Below are 23,892 nucleotides of genomic sequence, written 5' to 3' on the forward strand. Positions count from 1 at the left end.
TACGCAAAGAATTCTTGGACTAGACATCAAAAGCACACTTCACAAAAGAAAAAAATTAATAAATTAGACTTCATCAAAATTAAAAAACTTTTGCTCTCTGAAAGATCCTTTTTAAGAGGATGAAAACAAGCTACAGTGGGAGAAAATATTTGCAAACCACATATCCAAAAAGTACTAGTATCTTAAATAGATAAAGAACTCTCAAAAGTTAACACTAAACAAACAAATAAACCAATTTTTCTAATTTTTCTATTGGATAATGGGCAAAAAGCATGAAGAGACACTTCACTGAAGAAGATATACAGATGACAAATAAGCATATGAAAAGCCACTAGGGAAATGTAAATTAAAACCATAATGAGATATCACTGAACAATTATCAGAACAGCAAAAATAAAAAATAGTAACACCACAAATGCTGGCAACGATGCAAAGTTGTATCACACACACATTGCTGACGGAAATGTAAAATGCTATGGCCATAATGGATAACAATTTGGCAGTTTCTTAAAAAACAAAAAATACATGCAACGATCATACAACCCAGCATCTGCACTCCTGGGCATCCCAAAGAAATGAAGATTTATATACATACAAATACCAGCACCCAAATATTTATGTTTATAGCAGCTTTATTTATAAGAGCCCCAAACTGGAAGCAACCCAGATATCTTTCAAAAGGTTACTGGTTAAACAAAGTGTGGTAAATTCATACTATGAAATACTACTCAGCAATGAAAGTGAACTACTGATACACAAAATAACTTCAATGAATCTCCAGAGAATTACACTGAATATAAACAGCCAATCCCAAAAGGATACACAGTATATGATTCCATTTATAACAGCATTACTGAAATGACAAAATTATATAAGTGGAGAACAGATTTTTAATGGCCAAGAATTAAGAAGGGTGAGAGTAGGAGGTAGTCACTACATGAAGGATCCCTGTGGTGATGGAAACATTTATCTTGATGGTCACCGTGTATTGCAGTTTTTACAAGACGCTACCACTGGGGGAAGCTGGATAAAGGGTAAACGGAGATCTGTCTCTATTATTTCTTACAACTATATGTGAATTTACAATGATCTAAATATAAAAAGTTTGATTAAAATAAATTTATCAAAAGGGATGGAGGGGTCAAGTTTGTCATGTGTGGCTGAGAATAAAAATAATGTCTAAAGTAAGAGAAAGAAAAAATATGGTACAGTTAAATATCAAGTTGGAATCCAATCACTTCAAAAACATTCAATTAGCTAACATATAATTTTATTAACTATCATGAACACAAACTGGAAAGTCACTCACTATCCTATTGTATTGCTATTATATTAAGTTATATATGTCCCAAGAAATATCCAAGGGACCGAAAAGTCCTTCCTTTCTTTAAACTCTTAGCTTAAAGATTTGAAATCAGTGAGTCTTCCAAGACCATTAGCACTGGTATCAAAATAGAAATATTTAGTGCAAATAATCATCTTTTCTCTCCTCAAAAATCAGTGACTACATGGCCAGGCCCCCAGCAGAACTCAGATGGTCTGTGAGAGCACTTGGCAAGTAGCCTTCTGGCAGCAGGCTGCCGGCTCTAAGAGACATGAGTAATAAAGAAAAATCATGCCCTTTAACTCAGTCCTGTAAACTACATAACAGACATTCACCTACTATGTTGATTATTCTTACTTAGTATTGATAGTCATGGCTAATAAATAAATTACCCTAACCATCTATTATTGTGGAGAAACAGTACAGCTTAGGGAGAGTTAGGTGTGAAAAGGCTAAAAACAGGCATAATGGGCTAACTTTGAAATGTTTATTTGGTTATAACCTCGAGGAACTAAACAAGTAGCAGTATAATTTTCCCAAAACATTTTGAGCAAATTTGTACTATCCAAGAGGGCAAAGTAATCTTAGGACAGGACACAGAAAAACTAACAATATTCACATATATCTGACAAAGCACTTATATCCAAAATATTTATAGAACCCCCTATAATCAATAATAAAAAGACAACCCAATAAAAATAATGTGCAAAGAACTTGAACAGATAATTTACAAAAGAAGATATATAAAGAGCCAAAAAGCACATGAAAAAGCTCTCTCCATCATTAGTTACCAGGGAAACTCAAAACCATAAAGAGATACCATTTCACTCCCAGTAGAATGGCTAAAATTAAAGACTGACAAATGTGAAGATGAGGAGCAACTGGAACTCTCAGAAACACTGATGGTGGGAATGTAAAAACAAACAGCCACTTCACAGAATTATTTCGTAATTTCTTAAAAAGTTGAACATACTGCAACCCTATGACTTGGCAAACCTACTCCTAGGTATCTTACCCAAGAGAAATGAAAACGTATCCACAAAAAAGACCTGCATATTAACGTGTACCAGAGCCTTGTTTGTAATGGCTCAAACCTGGGAACAACCGAAATGTTCATCCATGGGAGAATGGACAGACTGTAATTTAATGACATAACAGAATATTATTTAGCAATAACATGAAATTAACTATTGAAATATGCAAACACATGGAAGAATCCACGGCATCTGAGCAGGAAAAAAATCTTAGAAGACACCAAAACATCTTCATTCATTCTGTAAAACGATTATTGCTTCTCCAACTCATTCAATTCAGGATATGGAATAGATTCACCACAAAACTTCCCTGGTAAGTTCTATCGAAGCTACATGAATTAAAATAAATTTGACTTACACAGTTGCAAACTCTGTAAGTTTTGAGCGTAGGGGAAAGAATGTTTTTTTTTAATCTCTAAGAAACATACTCACCAATTCTTCCTTTCTTGTGAATATGGCCAGGCATGATGCCAATTTTGCATTCTCCAGGCTGAAGAAAAGTAAATCATAGTTTCAGAAACGTGAAAAACAAATTGGAACTCATAGGTCATACACACAGTGCCCTTGGACTGACTCAAGGCTGACTAGCCTGGCGAGAGGCTATCGCGGGGCTTATTTCTCCTCGTCATACTCACGTTGATGACGCCGGGGCAGTTCGGCCCGATCAGCCTTGTCTTTCCCTGGCGCAGCAGTTTGTGTTTGACGCGTACCATATCCTGCTGGGGGATCCCCTCAGTAATGCACACGACCAAGGGCACCTCTGCCTCAACAGCTTCATCAATGGCAGCAGCAGCAAAAGGAGGAGGGACATAAATGACAGAAGCTGTCGCTCCTGTTTGTTCTTTGGCCTGAAACATTAACCACGAAGCACTTTATTATTGGTTGAGTCATAAACACTGGAAAATGAATTTAATACCTTGATTTCCATAATGTCTTGGGGTCCAAACAGGACACCACCAGGAGACATCGGACATCTCCGTGACCTCCTCCCAGCCCAATTGGAATGCCACTCTAAACTGAAAGGTTCTGTGACATCCCTCAGGTGATGGCACATCAGTAAACCCGAAAGCACTGCCTGATTTGCATTTGTGTCCCCTCATTCCTGTGGCCATGTTTATTTTTGTTACTATACAAGACACTGTATCACCTATTCGGTACCAAAGACCCTATACTCCTCGGGAGAAAAAAAGGACTATGGAGTCCCTCAGCCTCAGACTTAGACTCTCAAACATCTCTTTTCAAATATGTCACACTTAATAAATATTATCAAGAGACCACAAAAATAGTGGTATTTTTTAGCTGATAATTTTTACTCTAAATGCACATTTATTAGAAATAAACTAAAATGCACATGCGTAAGTGGCCACAGAATAAGAATGTGGGTGAAATAAGAATTAGGGTCTATTCTACATCACCCCTCACAAGCAAAGCACTTAAAGACTATCAATTTGACCACCGTTCTCTCTGTGGACACAAGCCTACATTTGGTCTTTATATACTCTCTGTGTGTATCAATACGATGTTTCCTTCTTTCCACTTCTATACATGTGGCCATGTCTCTTCTACTGTAATGGAAGCTCCTTGAAGATGATGAGTGATCTCCGAGAGTAGCAGCACCTATTCTGTGAGAGGGCTCCACATAGGTCTCAGTTCAGGCTGCACCACTACCCTGCATGCTTAGTACCCCTGGCTACAAATCAAAATGCTGCAGCCAAAGAGATATTAAATACCTTGCATGAGGTTACATAGCTGGGAGGTGGCAGAGCCAAGATTCAAACCTAAATCTGATTCCAAAGTGTAGGTTCTTTTCAGTTACAGCAGGCTGCCTCCCTGCAAGTGTTAAAATGTAACTTAGTCACCATGTATATCAAAACCTTTTGGGAGGCTGTGCCACAGGGATTTTACAGTGGATACAGATACTAAGCTACAGAATATGCAGGTACAACTAGAAGGGAGCAGAAGTAAAAGACAGTGTCTTCAAGAACCATCCCTGAATGACGGGTTCCCCACATCCCCAGAGACTGAGAAGCATTCTCTACTGTATCTCTAATAAAAAGAGGTATCTTAACACGTTGCGTACAGATCACGAGAATCTTCACGAGGGATTTAAACCCCGCCGTACGCAACGTGTTAACAATGACAGAAGAACAAAGCCAAAGATGCTGACAGACCATCTACAAATGATGCCAGGAATTAAAAATAATTTTTAAAAATCTCTGTCAAAGTGATAACGGAAGGGGGAACAAAAGAAATAAAAACTAGGATGGCACCAAAAGAAGTCAGATCATAGGCATATAGGCATTTTATGGAAAATATCCTCCCCAGTTCTATATCTCTTAAGGCTACAATAACTGTCAGAAACTGGATGTGACAACGGGGTCTACGCTGGTGAGTAATTCTGGATGAAAGGTATCCATCCTACCCACTCAGAAAGCTCCTTGTACGAGCTCAACAGGTGAGAAATAAACAGTACTTGTCAAAGATCTTACAGAATATTCCAAATAGCATAGCTATTTGTATCGTGATAAATAACAAATGAATTGCTTAGCAACAAAAACTTTCTTTAAAAGAAGGCAGAAAAAGAGTGATGACAAAAGTCAAATCTACCTATAGGAATCATGGAAACAGCTCCTCTGTATTTTGAGGTCACAAAGGAAGCCGTAATAGAATTTGAGTGGAGGAAAAAGCAAAAAAGTAAAGCAGAAAAAGTTTAAATGATTCTTCTAAAGAATAGATGATTTGTAACTTTAACTCTTTAAAATACAGTACACTTAAAACACATATACACACATATAGTGCACATTTATTTTCAAATTTAAAATAAAATGAAAAATTCAAATTTGAATATTTGTTTTTTCCTACACCTTAGGATTAAAAGTACAAACTAACTTCAATTTGAAGTTAGCATTATGAAAAGAGATTGTCTATAATTCTGTACTTAAATGCAATACTTTAAAACATGCCTTAAAAGAAAGGGGGGAATAGATACATTTTTTATCATTAATACATCACTCCCAAGTACTAAGTTTATTTTTAGATATTTTTGATTGAATAGCCAAGAATCTGTAACACTGTTTCCTTGAAACTCCTGTTATTTTTGTATATATTCATGTAAGTGTAGAAAGGAATGAAAGAATACACACAGCTTAAATTAGTACTCGATAAAGGCAAAAACTGATATGTAGAAAACACTGCAAAATTTAACTTTACATATCTTTATATCTGAATTTGTACAATAAACACATATTCATTTTGTAACAAAGAATTAAAGTTTAGTTTAAAAATCACTTTTAAAATATTAAGGAATCGGCAATTTGGGGACGACACGAGAACTCTGTGATTGGTCAATGCAACTCAACAGCTTAGTTTTTTCACACGGAAACACCGCATTTCTTACTCTGAGCCACGTAAGCGTACGCTTATCAGGGGCAAGACTATGCGCAAGACCCTTCACTTCCCGCACTGGAAATGTTGACGTCTTTAAGAGGGAGAGGCTGTAGTGAGGCCTGAATGAGGCACTGAGCACAGTGCCTGGCAAAGAGCCTATTCCCAGTAAAGGTTGGAGGTGAATGCTGACATGTGCATTACTAACATCCTGGAAGAAGAAAGGGTACAAAGGATAACCAGCCACACAGAAACCAAGCCACGGTCGGCACTTCTTCCCTTACGAGCTGATGTGTGCCTATAAACAAAAGTGACACGGGCTGTAGAGAAACATCCTGAGCCTATGTGACTGAAGCGAACCCACTGGTGTTTACTGTGATTTAAATTTCTCTATGTTAGTGGATTTTAAAATGGCAAATGACTCTCCCAAAAGGGACACGATTAATTTGTAAGCGGGCATTTTCCCGCCAAATCGCGTCGTAACGCGGGGCGTTTTTGACATTTTCTCGCCAAAATTAGACTTTCCGTAAAATATTCATATCTTTCGATCTATTTGATATTTTTCTATGAAACTTTCAGTGTTTTAGTTTAAAAAGAGGTGCAAAATCTGTGTTATTCTCGTCTCCCGCGCTTTGGTATAAAAAGCGATATGACGAGTTTACTCGTTTCCTGCAAAAAATGTGTTAAGATCTCTATTCAAAGTATGTTCGCTCTTCCCTGCTTTTCTTCTCTTGCCAAACTCAGGTGACATTAATTACCTCCTTTACAGTATTAAAGACCGGTAAGCCCAGATGCGTCTTGCCTCCTTTCCCTGGGGTGGTTCCTCCAACAAGTTTGGTGCCATACTCCAATGCCTGCTGGCTATGAAAGGTGCCCTGAGGGGGAAAAGCACAAGACTCATGAGAAAAGGCAGGCTAGGAAGCCAGACAATCTTCAGTGACCTAGAAAAGAGAAACAAACAGGTGAACTACTTCCCAGAGTATAACAATCACATGTAACCAGCATTCTCATCAACTTGCTAAACACAGCTTTGCACCTTGAAGCAAAACAGGCCTCTCTGCAAAGGCAAAATCACTGTTTGAAAAAAACAAACGAAACAAAACAAAATGGAGTGGGGGGGTGTCTCTTTTTATTCCATTTTCAAATCTGGCTGAGGATCAGAAACAGCCTGGTGGTGACTTAACACCTCCCTTTCATGGTTCCTCAGATCCTGAGGTCTTCACATCCCTCTTTACTCAGTTTAAAATCAACAGCCAATCACACATCAACCTTGGCTACCTCTCACTTCAACTTACACACCCGGCAAAATCACAACCTTCATTAAATCCAATTCTCTACCTACTGTAACATGGCACATGTGCAGCCAGACAGAGCCTGCAGAAAAAACAAAACCATGCTGACTGTTCTCACTTTATGCTCACTAACCTTCAGTGAGCCCTTTAGTGCTGCCCAGACAACATCATGTCTCCTCATCCATTCTCTCTCCCTCCTCCACCTCGGCACTACTGACATTTTGGACATGTTGATTCTTTGTTATGGGACGCTGTCCTGTGCTTTGCACAACGTTCAGCAGCCTCCCTGGCCTCTACTCAGTAGATGCCAGTACCACACCCTCTTCCCGATCCCAATCAGGTGTGACAACCAAAAACGTCTCCAGGGATTAAAAGATTCTTTTACACTAGGCTTCTGGGGCTCTACCTCCACTGGGTTCCCTCTTCTTAGACTCCTTTTTCATCTAAATTTGTGCCCTTGGTCATCTCATCCCTAATCATGGCAATAAACACCCATATGGCAAGCCCTCCACCATCACACACATCTAGCCCAGACCTTTGCCTTAAACTTCATTCTCACATTGCCAACTGCCTCTCTGACACCTCCACTTAGAGAACCAGAAGCATCTCAAACTTAAAGTGCCCAAACTGAATTCCTCATCACTCCCCTCCACAGTCTGAGTTAGTGGCAATTCCACTCCTAAGAGATGTTCAGACCAAAAATACTTAAGTCATCCCTGATTCTTCTCGCTCTCTCATATCTCACATCAGATAACGTTAGTAAATCTTATTGGCCTACTTTCGAAATAAGTCTGATAGCATCCCATCCCTTCCGCCTTGGTCTAAGTCACCATCAACTCTTGACAGAATATTGCCCTGGCTCCCTTCTCAACAGTCTAATCTCAACATAGCAGGCAGTGATCCAGTTAAAACATAGGGAAGATCAGGTCATTCCTCTGCTCAAACCTTCCAGTGGTTTTCCATCTAATTCACAGTAAAAGCCAAGCTCCTTACGCTGGCCTACAAATCATACCCAACCTGCTTCCCCACCTGAGAACCCCTTCCCTGCCTGACCTTGTTTCACCGTTCTCTCGTTGCTCTTTTCACTCCAGTCGCACTAGCTTTGCAGCTCCCATACACACTAGGCGCATTCCCGCCTTGCGGCCTAGCTGTCCGCTTTGAGGCCTAGCTGTCCGCTTTGAGGCCTAGCTGCCCGCTTTGCAGTAGCCCTGGCCTCCGCTCAGTAGATGCCAGTACCAAGGCTTCCTCCCACAATGCACTGCTCCTACATATCCCCTCCCACATCTCATTTAGACCTTGACTCAGAGGGCAGGCTTCCCCTGACCGCCTGATATAAAATTCCCTTCTCCATCCCAACCACTACCACGACTCTACACACATACACACACTCCTCCTTCCTCTGGTTTCTTTCCTCCATAGCATTTATACTTTTTAATGTATCACATAACTTACTCATTGATTTTGTTGTATTTCTCCCATAAGTAAAAAGTAAATTCCATGAAGGCAATGATTTGCCTACTTTGTTTACTGCAGGATGGCACCTAAATCAACATATTAGAGTATACAGTAGGCACTCTGTAGGCACTTGTTGAAACCTGTATGGATTTATACGGTCATTCTACAAGGACCTAAAAACGGTGACCCAACTACTCAAATTCTACTCAAGGCATAAAAATGAGGGCCTTAAGACAGACTTAGAAATGTCCTCATTCAACTTCTCCATTTTTTCAAAATAAGAAAACTTAGCCCCAAGCATATGAACTGACTTGTCTAAAGTCAGTGATGGAATTTTGCAAAGAACCACAGGTCTCTTCTTTAAAGGTGTGCTAATTCCAAGTATATAGACTCTTGCTGGTCTGCAATGACATAAATAGAAAAAGTGAAAGAAAGAGAGAGAGAGAAAGAAAGAGAGCAAGAAAAAAGATCTAATAAAAACAAAACTAAAAGTGAGAATGTTTGCAAATTTTTATAGCAATGATATTGCTGAGATTTTTATTGTATTTTGCAAAAGTATTAATCTGCATTAGCCTGGAAAGTAAAAACGAGCACCCAAACTGGACTTCTATTCTAGATAGTTTGAGAAGCACTGCCTTGACTAAACTGCTAGACAACTTCAAGTGACCCAACTTTTCAGTCCTAATGTAGCGTTAAACAGGAATAACACTTCGTATTAGTATGCTTATTTTCCTTAGTTTCCCATTATCACTCGCTAGGGTACAGTTAAGAACAGGAATAATTTGGGCAGCTATATAAGCTAGTACAAGAAATTCCATCACTGGAAATCTGCATTGTTGGACTCAACTCTGAAATACAAATATTCTTCATTCATATGTGTTTACTGAAAAACAAAAAGCTAACAAGGCAAAATGCAGATTTCCTATGAAGATAAGCCCTAATTTCAGACTTCATCATTACCTCTATAATATTGGAATCTTAACCAAGAAATCAAACTAAGAAACAATGTAACTGCAGAACACAGAAACCAACCTTGGATTTCAATACTTAAGCAAACTATCACCTAATTTAGGAAATAGAGACAGTTCCAAATAGTGCTTATACCAGGGACAATAGTTCTTTAAAAATAAAAGGCAGAGGTTAAAACATCATAAGATCATATAAAGTTTAGCAAACAGAAAAACAAAATTATACATAATAAACTTAAGTGGGAAATTTGAGTTAATCAAACATTGGTTATATGCTAATAAAATTAATATATGATCAAAAAGGGACTGCATATGATTTTAATTGGCAGGGGATGATAAAATGTACTGCAAATCTTACATGAGCATCAACTTTCTTCAGAATGTAGAAAGTTATACCCAAAAACTATATGGCTATCAGAATAAAGAAACCAATTTTACCTATGAACAAAATTTCAAAGTTTTGCAGGTGTTTCTTTTTTTGTTGGTAGTGACTTTTTTAAAAGATAATGGAAAGATAAGAAAAGAAGGTCCACTGCAATTCATATTTTTGCACCCAGTTATTTCAGAAACAGGTCAAAAAGCAAAAGAACATTTTACATGATACAGCCTTCTAACCAAATTCATTAAAAAAAAAACTATGTAATTTTAAAGCAATTTCTAAGTACTGTAAAAACAAAAGTTATAGAAATTTGGATATTTAGGAATCATCCTCTAGAACAGGGGTTGGTAAACTACGGCCGGAGGGATAAATTTTATTGGTATACAATCACGCCCATTCATTGTCTATGGTGGTTTTTACTGTTACAATGCTGTTGACTAGTAACAGAGACGGCATGGTCCACACTAAGCCTAACATATTTATAATCTGGCCCTTTACAGAATAGGCTTGCCAACTCCTGCTTTAGATTATCAAAATACTACAGAATAGACACAACAATTCTTTTAATTACAGAAAAATCAATAACTTTGAAACTACAAAACAAAAAAATCATTAACTGCTTTTACCTTGCCGTATCTCCTTTAGTAATAAAGAAAGGGTACTTTTAAGACGTGGTTATCTGCTAATTGATTTGGTAGTATTCCCTCACTTAAAAAAAAAAAAAACCTGTGCATCTACTATGGTGGAACTATAAATTTGTACAAACTTTTTAAAGTTCAACTTAGCAGTAGCTGTTGAAATTTTAAATACACAGAAACTGTGACACCCATTTTACTTTTAGGAATCTATTTTATAGACATATCTGTATGATCTATATTATATACTGTATGTGTTTTACATATGTGTATTTATTTTTATGTAGAATAAACTTTGTAGAATACTACAGAGTAGCATTCTAATATATAAGGATACATATTTTCTTATGAGAGAAAAAAAAAAGAAAATTTGAAAGAATATATGTCAACCTGTTAAGAGAAGGAATGCCAGGAGAGTAGAACAGTAGGAAAGAGGGAAAGGAGATTCTTAAATTGCATTTTATTATGGAATCACATCACAGATAAATTTAAACTTATGCAAATTCCATGATGTAGGCAGGGGATACAGAGAGAAAAAGAACACAAATGAGAATAAATTAAAATGCTTCAGGCAATTCTTCCTGCTAGTATCCTCGAAAACCATTTTCCCAGAGAGAGTATAAGATGGGAAAAGTCAATGTGCTGTTTCCTCTGCCTGTCGAAGATCCCATGAGCCTCTGGGCTTGAGCATTTCCCCACACTGAATGTAGACCTGTGTTTAACTGTGATTGATTGATTGACTGACTGATTGATTGATTGATTGATTTTGTACAAGGCCTAAACACAAGTCATTGAACTTAGCTAGTGCTTAATAAGAAACAGTGATCTGCTCTAATGCTAGAGGAAAACCAGTGGTGTTATACTTGCTAAAATAGAATATGTGGGTTTCCAACATAACACACTCCACAGGAGGAATTTTCAAGGTAAATTTAAATACAATTTTCATCTTACAGGCTGAGTATAGCAACTGATTTACTCTTAAGATACAACTCTACTGCTGTAGTTTATTACTTTTCTGCAACAATCATGTCTTATAAAGTTGTGTATAATGTATTAAAAAAATATAAAAGTTAAAAACTTTTTGTATCTCTAGTACATATATCATTAAAAAGTCTTGATACACATACCTGCTTCCCAGTGAAACCCTGGCAAATAACCTTTGTATTTTTATCAACATAAAGATGTTTCCGAGAAGCTGTATAGGAACAATGCCGAATTCCATTCTGTTGCACTGAAAAGTAAAGCAAATATGACACATTATAATTTTTCCAAACTTCTGGACCATCTAATTGAACTTGGTGACAAAAAAGAAAAAAAAAATCCTCTAATGTGACTATGGCAACTATAAGTGTCACTTTTAAATAAGACACTTTGACTACAGAAATAGACAAAAAAAAGACACTGTTTTAGTAAACTAGGTATCACCCCCCACTAATAATGTTCACTGAACAGCCACATGCATTCCCCATGAGACCTAATCTTTTTAAGGCCAACATCTGTAAATGTATGTGAGGAATTTGTACTAATCAGCATTTGGTTATATGCTAACAAAATGAATGTATAATCAAAAAGGGACTGCGTGTGATTTTAATTGGCAGGGGATAATAAAATGTACTTCAAATCTTAGATGAGCATCAACTTTCTTCAGTATGTATATATGTGGAAGTATTACTAAAAAAAATATGGCTATCAGAATAAATAAACCAATTTTACCTATGAACAAAATAGGTGAGCTAAGAGGCAAACTTTGTCAGAAATGGTAAGAACTACTGCAACTCACTCCCCAATAATAATATTAGCATTAAATGTTAACTCATAGAATAAAACTTGTCTAAAATATAATCCAAAAGTACTTAATTTGATCTCTTCTGATATAAAACTCAAGACTTCACATATAAAAGAAATAAGGAAAATAAATAAAATAAACAGGAAAAGTAGATGATGGAGAAACATGTTTAAAAATAAAACCCTAAGTTATTTTCAGCAAACTACCTCAACGAAAACTGAGAAATCTAAGTAGTTACTAAAGTCAGCTCCTCATATTTCAAACATCAGTAGGTAGTTGAGCACAGATGAATTAAAATTGTGGGTTTTTTCTGATTACCTTTAAACTCCCATTAGAGCCCCAAACTGCTGTCTCTGTGGCCCATCCCTGGTCCTTTCAAAGTGCTGGGCTGCCCACTGAGCACTGAGGAAGCCCCAGAAAAGAACATCTTATCATGTATTTGTCCATGGTCCCCTCCAAGCTTTCCGTCTTGAATCATTGCCTCATGTCCTCCTAAATCCTCAGATCTTAGGTTCCATATCTCATCTGCTTCTGGCCCTCTGAGCACCCCTTGACTCATCTTCAGTTCACGTACTGACCTCAGCTTCTAATAACTTTGAATTTTGGAGTCCCCTCTACCTCCAGGGAAGAGACAGGCCCAGTTTTCACCCTTACCCACCAGGAGGCGTGTCCTGTGTGCACACAGATCTGCAGGGTACCAAACAGCTGCATTCTTGAATTACATTACGCTGAACAAGGGACCATGAGGGAGCAGAGGGTCAAGTCCTGGCACACTGGGCAGAGCTAACCTGCCCCGGGCAAGGGGACATTTGTGGCCTAACAGCCCACCCTCGCCAGTGGTGTCACTCCAGGCCCAGGCTTGCCCTTAACCGCCAGTTCTCCCAGCTGGATATCCACAACCATAATACCTGTGGAAGAGCTACACCTTTCCCTCCCCTGCTGCTATTCCTGGCAGAATCTGCTCTTCCAGTCTCTCCTAGTTCTGGAATCTCCAACAAATAGTCCATCTCTCCAGAGTTTTCAGACAGGAAAGTAGAAGATTTGATTAAAGATCAAATGATAAAATCAGGATATCTGGAGCCTGCACTTGCTAGAGGAAATACTTGCCAACCCGAAAACATGTGTTCAAAGATAAGGAAATGAAATTCCTAAGCACATCTTGTCCTGACAAGAAACGTGGATGATGGCAGACAAGGCATCCCTGGTACTGAAATGAGGGGATGCTGGAATAATCAAGCGCATATCCCAGTTCCTGGGGTGGTCACGGTCATTCATTTCTTCAGTGATTATTTGGGGAGCACCCATGCCACGCCACAGTGCTGAGTGTCAAGGAATAAGTACTGAATAAGAGAATCCTGGTCCACAAAAAACACACAGCTGTATGAACTGACATACAGTGAGTCGTAACTGTACAGTGTGAGCAGTACAATGACAGGAATCGGCCTTGGACACTTGGGCTAGAGAAACTCTCCTGTCCAAAGCAAATCTGTGTACGGGAGGACAGAGGTCAGGGGGGCCGAGAGGGTAGAGGTAAGGGGTGGATTCCTCATTGGGGCTACCTCCAAAGTGAGCCCTGGACTACCAGCAGTTCACACCTAGAATCTGATACTTCACCCTCCAACCTTCTAAAAAAAGAGACTTGTCTAGTTGCTGGCCATGGCCATAATCTCTCAGGAATTAAAAACCCTCTTTACCTCTGCCCTAGTCCTGGCCCACGGCACCCAGCTTGGCCCCACATTATCCAAACTGATACCTGCATGGGCACAGCAGTGAGAAACCAGTCACAGGAGGTCCTCAGTAAGGACTCACTGACAATGAAATCCCTCCTTTTCTGGAAGATTGCTCTACGACACGTAGCCAACTGAAATGCTGGCAATCAAAATGGCCTCTGAAACCCAGAGAAAACCTTGAGGCGCCCCAGCAAGCCGTGACGGTATGCCATAATCACCACAGTGCTCTTTTAATCCCAGAAACACCACACACCAGATGAACCTACCCTGCCTGGCACTTTACACCAAGCACACTCTTCCAGCTGCCACTGCTGCCAGCCGTACATTATAATTCTCCTCCCCATAACCTCTGCCTTCTCTAGAGTTTCAGGTGACACATACTCCAGCTAGGGCCAACCCTCAGTCTCCAGCCAATCCATGCCACCATGACACATGTAACAAAGGGTGGGTATATTTAAGGTAATACTGTTATTAAATCAGTGATAAGTCTTAACACTGTTGACGTCACAGAATCAAGGAAATTCTTTCTCTTTTGCTATGTGTTTGCATCTCAATGAAAATAACGCAAAATACGTTTATATTCCAAATAAAGGTCACCAAATTTGAAGTCACTCGTGTCATTCTCTCCACCTTATATAACCCAAGGCCCAGAGTCACAGGCTGGAGGCCCCCTAGGAAAGCAGTCTCTCCTCATCCCCACCCCCGCACCGCTTCACCTCCCCTCCCACAATTCCACCACTCTCTTTAATTTGGGCTGCAAACTACTAGCTGCTATAAACACTCAATCTGCCAGACTGGCTCTCTGCATTTTCTGTCCCTGCTTGATTTCTTCTCCACCCAAATTATCAATCAAATGTCTTAAGTTATGAAAAATAGCCTATGCTCCTTCTGCTGAAGAATTCAAAGTGATGTATAGTAGAAACCTTCAATTGTCTGTCCAATACTTAAAGAGGCTCAATCATATTCCGGTTTTAAATACAAACCTATGCTCTATGACAAAACCACCAAATAACAGAGTAAGCTATGTGCTGAAGTTAAATCTAGAACATACGGCATACAGTAGTGGCCAAACCATCTTGCAAATGTCTCTCCCTTTTCAGCTGGAGAATTAATGTACTCAATTTCCTGAGAATTTCATTCATGTAAGTTCACGTTTAGAAACATTGTACAGGGAGGAATCCATAAATCTACACATGACATTCATGACTTGTGGATATAATGGGGGATTTGTAAGAGATTTGAGACTAAGAAGAATGGAACTTGCAAATACTTTCACGTGGTGTATAATATTTATGCCACACACTGTATGAGGATGGGTACACACATTTTGTTACTTTTTTTACTGCATTATTTCTAATTTCTTAAGGTTAAATTTATTTCAAGGTTATTTCAAGTACCATCTAAATATTTTTAGAACTTCTAACTGTAAATCCCTGTGTGAGGAACCTGTCTTGTACACCATGGTATATGGTACAGTGCCTTACAAAGCAGGTGCATAGAAAATGTCTGAATTTCAGGACAAGAGACAGGGTCTATAAAAGAAACACTTTTATTAAGCAAAATTGTCACCTTTTGTGTGATTTGGAAAATGTCAATCTCAAACCCCCACTGATCAGCAAAGGGCAGGGAGGGAACATACATCTATTTTTGTACATGCAAAGTTCGCAGGTTTCCCTAAAATTCATATAAAGATTGCACAAAAGTCCAGCCCTATATGCTACTAGCTGTCCTCAAAGCTACATCAACCTAGTAAAATACCATGCTAAACTTTTTTTTTTCCCCAAACAAATGAAATCCAGAAGCAGTAAGGTAAATACAAAAGAACTATTTCACCATCGAAGAAAGAAGTAAAGCATATAAAGGCAGAGTTAAGGCAGTGACAGACCAGGAGAGTGTTTTCATAACATGTTAACAGAGAAGAAATTAACCATAGCAACAGGAAGCACCAATAAGAAGAGACCAAAAGCCTAACAGAACAATGGATAAAGGCCATAAACAAGAAACACAACAGATGATAGACAAATGGTAAATCAGAATAGAAGGAGATACCTCACTTTACTAACATTAAGGAAGTGAACATTTTAAACTAAATATCAGAGTAACAGAAGACCTGAGGCTGGCGACCAGGAAGAATTTCCCAATGGTGAAGGCTGTAGCTGCCACATCTTAGACCATCTCCAATGGGATGCAGTCGCCTTCTCTTCAGGTTCTTATAAATTGGCCAGTCTAAATCTCGGGACGCAGTCCCAGGAATAGATGAGAACATAGCCCCAGGAATCAGACAGACCTGAGCTTGAGTTTATGCTCAGCGGCTCATCAGCCATGTGACCTGGGGATTCTGACCTTTTGATCTCCCTTAGCCTCAATCTTCCCATCTGTAAATGGAGTAACAGTTGCACATAAGGATGCTGTGATGTTATGAGCTGATGATGCCTTTAAACTGGGCAGCAAAGTGCCAGGAACACTCCCAAGTTGGGTTCATATCCTATGTGAGCATAAAGGTAAATCATCTCCTAAAAAGAGAGTACATATAATTCATATTTTAAAATAAGTCCAACCAGAGTGTTTTACGTCTTCATACATATCTTATATATGTTTATATGTAAATATACTAATCTAAGCCTATATGTAACATGTATATATATGCACACACGTGTAAATTTTTAACATATGAAACATCTTTAAAGGTGCAGCGGCACTATAAAAATAGGGATAATATTATACTATGTACCTCGTGGCAACATGAGAAGTAAATGAGTTCATAATATACACAGCATGTAAAGCAGTGCCTAGAGCACAGCAAGTGCTATTTCACTATTAGCTATTTATTATTATTATTACCGATGCAGAATGAGACCAAACTGCTCGGAGCTGATCACTGTGCCAGGCTATGTGGCAGCTCGTAGGGCTTCCAGGGGGAACAAGCTGGACTCAGGCCCTAGCCACAGGAAGTCTCCTGCCCTGTAAAATAGCTAAACATGAAACAAAGAAACACAAAACCACAGAAGTGCACACTGTAACAAAGGCCATGAAGGAAACGGGCTGAGTGATTAATCTGAGATGTGCTTTGCAACAAGGGTGATAAATTGGTGTCAGTCAGCCACACGCTGTGTCCTCTTCTCCAGAGAGAGTGACCCCATCATTTGTAAGAAGGCTGCGGATTAATGAAGCTGTGGCCAAAGAGCACCTGCCTACTTGCCCAGATGCGACTCACACCAGGGCCTTATATGACCAAGGACCACACTCCTAACTAATAATCTGAGACTGTTCCTGAAAATACTCCTCCAACTCGCCTCTGGAACTGTGTCCTTGTTACTCATTTATTCAGCCATGTACTCATGAATTTAACAAATGTACACTTATTACTCATATTTATTATGCACATGTAATATGCTGCTATTATGGTCCCTAGCTATAAAACTTTAAAACATAACAGAGTAGCTCAGCAGCCACTTACTCCCAAGCCCCAAACAATCCGCTACTCAAATGCAAAATTATATATTCATTTAATATTTACTCACAAATGAAGCTTAGTTAGTTATAAGTACCAAATCTAAAACTCCATTGATTTTAAGAAGTACTATTAAGTACTAGTAAGAAAGAAAAATGCTGCCAATTTATTGTAAGATACCATCAATTGTCAGACACATCCCAATTTTAGAAACGTTATAATGTAAAAAAAAAAAAAAGAAATGTGGGTCTACAGCAACAAAATGCCTGTCCTTTGGTGAAATGAAATAGCTCCCCTATACTTCAGAGAAATTATTTTGAACATCCCCAGTTATGTTTCTGTGGAAGAACAAGTTTGAGGTCAGAAAATCAAATCACTTTCTCATGTCTACATTGGTGCATTTAGATCAAAGCCATTTCCTATTTCTGAAATAAAGACTTGGTTCTTAGATGCAATGGCAATAGATACTAGCATCAGAAACATCACTGTTGAGGGTCCCCTTTTCCCAAATGTCTCCCCAATTCCAAAAACAGGCCTCCACAACTTGGCAAACACATGGAAAAGGCAGGTGGCACCTGTGAGCAAGGTAATCAGTCACCTTCTCAATAAACCACAGAAACTGCCAAAAAAAGAAAAAAATCACATCAGAGCCTCAAAAAGGAGGCTCATAGTATATCACACAGGGGCCTACAACACCTTCAGTTGTCCCTTAAATTATACAATAAATTATACAACTCCAGAATGGGTACTAGAGCCTGAGTTCTAGCACCAATGCTGATATTGGCTAGGAAACATTCTGGGTTTATTTGCCAAACAACGGTATGGGATTGTAAAGTTTACTTTCTAGGACTAAAACACCGAAATTCTGAGGTTCAAAAATACTGGCTCTGCTTCCCAATTTTTTCTAAAAGACCCAACTTACAGGAACTCCTGAGCTTCAGTTTAAAACGACCTTCCACTGCCTTATACTTCTTGAAAAACTCTACAATCTTAACCTCAAAGGTGTTCATAAAAACCTTAAACTGGCCAATGGAAAGTCTTTCTTATTTTTCATTTTCTCTCCCACTTCAACTGGATTCTCTCCCTTTTTTCATAAGCCATAAAGCTGGGTTTTTTGGGCTCAAGAATTTCTACACATTCCAGGCTGTCCCCAAAGGCGCTTTGGAAGGCATGTACGAGTGTTTGGGTTTTTTTCCCTAGGTGAAATCAATATTGCAACACTTATGACCTTCAGAACAAAATGTACCATCAATTGAAACTTAAGAGAATAGAAGGAACAATATTCCCTAGCATTTCTAGTTTTATTACTAATTTGTGACCAGCTTTTAAAAAAAGTTTACAAGGTGGTATTGTGGCTTTTTACCTAGTGGGAGCAAAAAAGGGCTTAGAAATGTGGCATGAGAAAAAAGAAGATTTGGGGAGATTAGCGTTTTTTATAATTAAACACTGTAGTCTGTAACCCCTCTAATACAGGAAATAACTTGGTTTAGATCTCAGAACTCTCTGACCCTTAACATATAGGGTAATCACATGACTAGGACAACTGAAGATCACTCACAACAGAAACCTAAACTAGATGATCTCTTAAGGCCTGTGGTCCTGAGAGTCTAGGGAAAAAGAACTTCCAGTTCTGTGAGAAGAGAACTGCTAAGTATTCCTAAAGGTGGATTACCGCTCCTGACCTTTCAGACACTCTTCTTGTCTTCTCTAGACTCTCCTACTAAGCCAGCAGACCTACCCCAGGCTAAGACTTTTCAGAAACTCAGAGGGGCAAGACCCCAGGAGAGAAAGACAGAGGTATAACTAATTCCTTTGCTCCTTCTGCCTACAACACCTTCAATTGTCCTTTAAATTATACAGTAAGAATCTCCAGAAAACTTTCTCAAAGAAACCCAACTTCTTCCTACTTGCCAATGTCATCTAGCCAGACCTTTGTCCTCAAGTGATCTGGTAACGAACTGTAGCTATTGAACACACATCCATCAATATACACTTTTAGAATGGAACCTTCTCAAGAAATGAACTGTCTCATCCAATATACAGCATAAGCAGTAGAATTAAGAGCAAAGCAGAAGACAAAAAAATTAACTTTAGTTTCTACTACATCCCAGGTGCTTTACATAAATTGCTTTATTTATTCTGCACAATAAACCCACATCATCCTGTACTTCATAATTTCTAGGATGCACATTTTTTCACTTTTTAACATCACTTAAGATGTATTTGAAAACCAGTGGTGAGTCACAATTTTAATCAGCAATCATTTTCCACTGTTAATGGTAGACAAAACAATGGTGCATCTTACATGTAATGATGTTTCAGATTCATTAAAACATGGTACTATTTTCATGAGATTTGAAACAGAAATTGAGAAATAGATTTAGAAGTGCCCAGGATTATTACACAGACTGTAAGGGACTAGCCAGACCTCAAACAAACCCTGATGTGACTGATTCCAAAGTCTCTTCCTACACAACCTACCTGAAAACACAGACTTTGAACATGGCAAGAATTTTCAAGAGTCAGCATTATTCAAAGACTAGGAACCTTTGGTATTAAGTTTTCAGGAACTGAGGAGGGTTCACACCGCCAGGTGGAGACACTACAAATAAACTGGTTAAGGTTCCAGCCAACTCTAAGCTTCTAGAAGTCTTCTGGGCTATGCTGACTCTGGGTGCATAACCCACCTCTCTGCTCAGCCTACAATTTACAGAAAGGATAATTAGAAATGTAGACCCTTCTGTATAAGGGACAGCCTTCCACAATTTCCTCCTAAGACATCCTTCCCCACCTTCTCAACCCAGACTCTCACCCTCCCAGCTGAGCTCCTCCTGGACCACTCCCAACAGGCCAGTCTACATGCTGCCCCCATCCCACCACTCATCACCGCCGGGGCAAGAATAAGCCCCCCAGGGCTGCAAGGCTCGAACACCAGAATCCTGGCTCAGCCAGCTGACGTCCCCATCCACCAGCAGCTAAGTCATGCCTCTGCCCCACGTATCCAGCAAAGTGGCCTCCACCCCCGAGGGTCCCCGACCTGGCGCCGGACTCTCGCGGCTCCCAGGCCCCCGCCAAGGTCCTGCCCCGCAGGGCCCCGCCGCGGCCTGCACCAAGACACTGGGCCCGGCGGGGCCAGGAGCTCGCGGAGCCTGCAACAGAGAGTCCCGACCGGACTTACGGAGGAAGGAGCGCGACAAGAAGCGGGCGGCTGTGAGGCCACTGCTACTGGAGGCCATGGTCGCGCCGGCAGCTGCAGCAGCAAGGGCTGCGGTCATCCACCAATGACACTCCCAGGTCCCCGGGGACTTGCCAGAGGCCGAGGCCTGGGGAGGAAGCGGGTGGCCAGAGCAGTCGCCTGAATGAAATTCCCTCCCCAAAGGCCTCTTCCTCGAACACCCGGGTCCGCAGATGAAGAAGGAAAAAAGGAATCTTAACGGAAAAGTCAATAACTCGGCTCTCCGCCGGAATTGTGGGTTTGATTCAACATTAATGACAACGGCAGCTTAGGGAAAACCCCAAGGGAGGCTGGTCGGTGCGTGGCATTGTGGGAAATGTAGTCGTTTGAGGGCCGGTACTGGTTTGTGGTTGTCAGCGGGGGATGAGAGAAGGGAAGGTGGTCAAACCCGGAGTTGAAGTGGCAAAAGGAGTGAGGAAGCAATGAAGCGAGGTGCGGGGAGCAGTGCAGAACTTTCCGTGCGCCTGGCCAATCACGACCGCATTTTCCTCCTCCGGCACCTGGAGAGGATAATACTCCTCACCGCCTACCCCAGCGAGGACCCGGAAGGATTATCGACGGTCACAGGCCTCCGAACTCATGCTAGTGTCCAGGACTGGACGGGAAAGACCAAAAGCTACTTTACGACACTTAATTTCTTGGAATATGAATCTTTTATTAAAACAGACTACCATACAGCCTTTGACTAGCACTAAACGAATGGTGCTGCTAGGGGATCCTGGAGGACTGAAGTTACAGGTCAAATGTGACTGCTCCCACTTTGCACAAACCGGTCACTCCTCTGTAAGATCTTTAGAAGGAATCTCAGAGTCCCAGAGTCAAAGAGTAAACAAGAGATAAAATAATCCACCTGCTTGCCTCCAGTTGTGCCCGAGATTTCTCATCATCAATGAAATTATAATCCTAATTTACTTAAGTAGTCATTATAATTGACACTCAGCTATGTGGTGTATGAGTGGGATCACCCAGGGAGACTGCCCCATATGTCCTCTGTGACCCAGACATTGTCAATCCCAGGTTGGACTTGACTGCACACGAAATCCCTCCCTCATCTAATGGAACATGTCCTTGTGATGATTTAAAAAGTATCAGTGGTTTCCAAATAGGTCCAGTATGAAGATCTATTTTAAGTAGCAATTTTTTTTCCAGAGCCTTCACATGATGATAGTTATGTTTTCAGTTTCATTTAATTGGTACAATGCACGATGACAAAAGTATAATTTTGGTATGATTTTAATGAATTATTTCCACAAGGACAGGGATTTTAGTTTCTTTTGTACACTGTCTCCCCAACACCTAGAACAAAGCCTGGCACAGAGAGAACTTATTTGTTGAACTGAATTGATGTATAAGAGAAATAGCATATACATTTATTTATTGAATCCACACACAATGTTTGATGAACCTAAGGATATTTCAGTCCCTCATAACTACACCTCCACCCCAATTCCATAGATCACTGGTGACAGATGATTGTGCTGGACTCTAACTATACCTCTCATCTTTATATGCAGATTGATTTTGAAGTCAGACCTGGATTCAAATTCCAACTCTGCCACTAGCTATGTGACCTCTGGGTCTCAGCTTTTCTCACTGAGATGGGGATGAAACTCCCTAACTCTTAATAGCATTGTGAGCAGTTAATGCATTAATATGTAAAGTTCTTAGTACCTTGTAAGCACTCAATAAACAGTAGTTATTATCATCAAAGATAACTTTCTGCTTTGCATGGCAAGATGACGTTTTGAAGTTTTTACTGATATGAGTAACCCGATGTGGAATAGGACACTTCCATTAGCCTAAAAACACTGGCTAATTCCCCAATGCTGAGGGCAACAAGCCATAAGGACCTGCACATTCTAAAGAGGGCAGTCTAGAAGCTAGCTCTCTCCAATTTTCATAAGAGATGGTCAGACTTGCCTCTGGATTCTCACCCTCGCAACCCAACAGTTCAAATAAGCAAAGGACTGGAATTCATTGAGTGAAGGAATTCTTCTGAGTTATGTGTTGTCAGGTTAATGTTCTCCTTTCCTCCCACTCTCAGACAAGTCTGTGGGAGAGGGCTCTTTACAAAAAGATTATCATAAAACCCCAGCCTGAATCCCTGGAGAACTGCAGAAATTCATGAGCCCATCTCCGCACCCTAGAGTACATCTGGTCAAAGAATGCTCAGGAAAACGAATTTGGATGGCAGACATCACCTAGAGACTGATGACTGCTTCCTTCCTGGAAAACTCAAGGCCGCAGGTGGGCTGGAGCAGCCCTCATTGGCAGACAGGTCAGTATCTGCTAATCAGGTCAATATTCCCCTGGGTGGAACAGATGCCAGGAAAGAAAGCTGAGCTTCCCCCTAAGAGGATCTTCTGTTGGGGCAAGAAACCTTAGCCTAAAAGACCATGGAAGACCCCTCAGACACAGGAGGGGCTAGAGGGGGTTACAAGAGCTCAGCCAAAAAGCACGTAACTCACATCAGGATACTGTGCCGACAATGGAGTTCCCTAGGCAGGGGAGGAAGAAGGAAGCGACTGAAAATTCCACAGAGAGCCAGAAATCCAGAGCGTATGGACCATCAGGAGAGAACCACAAATAACACCATCTAAGAGATTTTATCCAAAACTCATCACACCCCTGCCGGAGCCAAGAGCAAGGGAAACAAGAAGGAGAAGAAAACTGAGTTTGACTCCTTCCCAGCTGCAGGCTGAGGAGCCCCAAATCATGCCAGACCTGGGAGAGGGAAGGAGCTTTGAATTAAGTATAAGATTTAAGTTTTAAATTGGATTGAATGGGACTTATGATTATTAATTTTTAAAATAGTTTATTCCCATGGGATCAAAATTCAAAAGGTACGAAAAGTTTATGTAGTGTAAAATCTTCCACCTGTCTTCCCACCACCTGTCCTCCCAGGAAAGATCAATATTATTCAATTTCTTGTGTCTCCTTCCAGATCTATTTTGTGCGTATACAGGCATACACATATATCCATCTCTGCTACCATTACCCTTCTATGTTGCCACTGATGTGGGAGGAATCAGGAACAGTTAGGGTTTATGATCAGGGCAGGTCAGGAAGACTAGCAGCCAAGGTGACTAGTGTCCATGGTGACAGCCCCAGAGGCAGTGTCCTTGTTGCTTATGTTACCCTGAAATGACTTCTGCTCTTTGCAACCAAGAATCTTAACAGGTGTGAGCTAAGGAATGAGGTTCAATCTGTTGGAACCAA

General features: G+C 40.1%; 1 protein-coding gene across 1 annotated transcript in view; it reads right to left on the reverse strand.

The window, feature by feature from the left end:
- Nucleotides 1-20,876, reverse strand: part of SUCLG1 (succinate-CoA ligase GDP/ADP-forming subunit alpha) — a 33,694-nt gene extending 12,818 nt beyond the window's left edge. Inside the window, exons 1-5 of the mRNA XM_019756388.2 lie at nt 20,617-20,876; nt 11,599-11,702; nt 6,501-6,617; nt 2,994-3,206; nt 2,791-2,848 (exon numbers count right to left, since the gene is read on the reverse strand). Of these exons, the coding sequence (XP_019611947.1) occupies nt 2,791-2,848; nt 2,994-3,206; nt 6,501-6,617; nt 11,599-11,702; nt 20,617-20,713 (589 nt within the window). The 5' untranslated portion in view covers nt 20,714-20,876. The remainder of the gene's footprint in view (nt 1-2,790; nt 2,849-2,993; nt 3,207-6,500; nt 6,618-11,598; nt 11,703-20,616) is intronic.
- Nucleotides 20,877-23,892: the final 3,016 nt, after the last annotated feature.

This window comes from Rhinolophus sinicus, linkage group LG05 (assembly GCF_036562045.2).
Source record: "Rhinolophus sinicus isolate RSC01 linkage group LG05, ASM3656204v1, whole genome shotgun sequence".
NCBI lineage: Eukaryota > Metazoa > Chordata > Mammalia > Chiroptera > Rhinolophidae > Rhinolophus > Rhinolophus sinicus.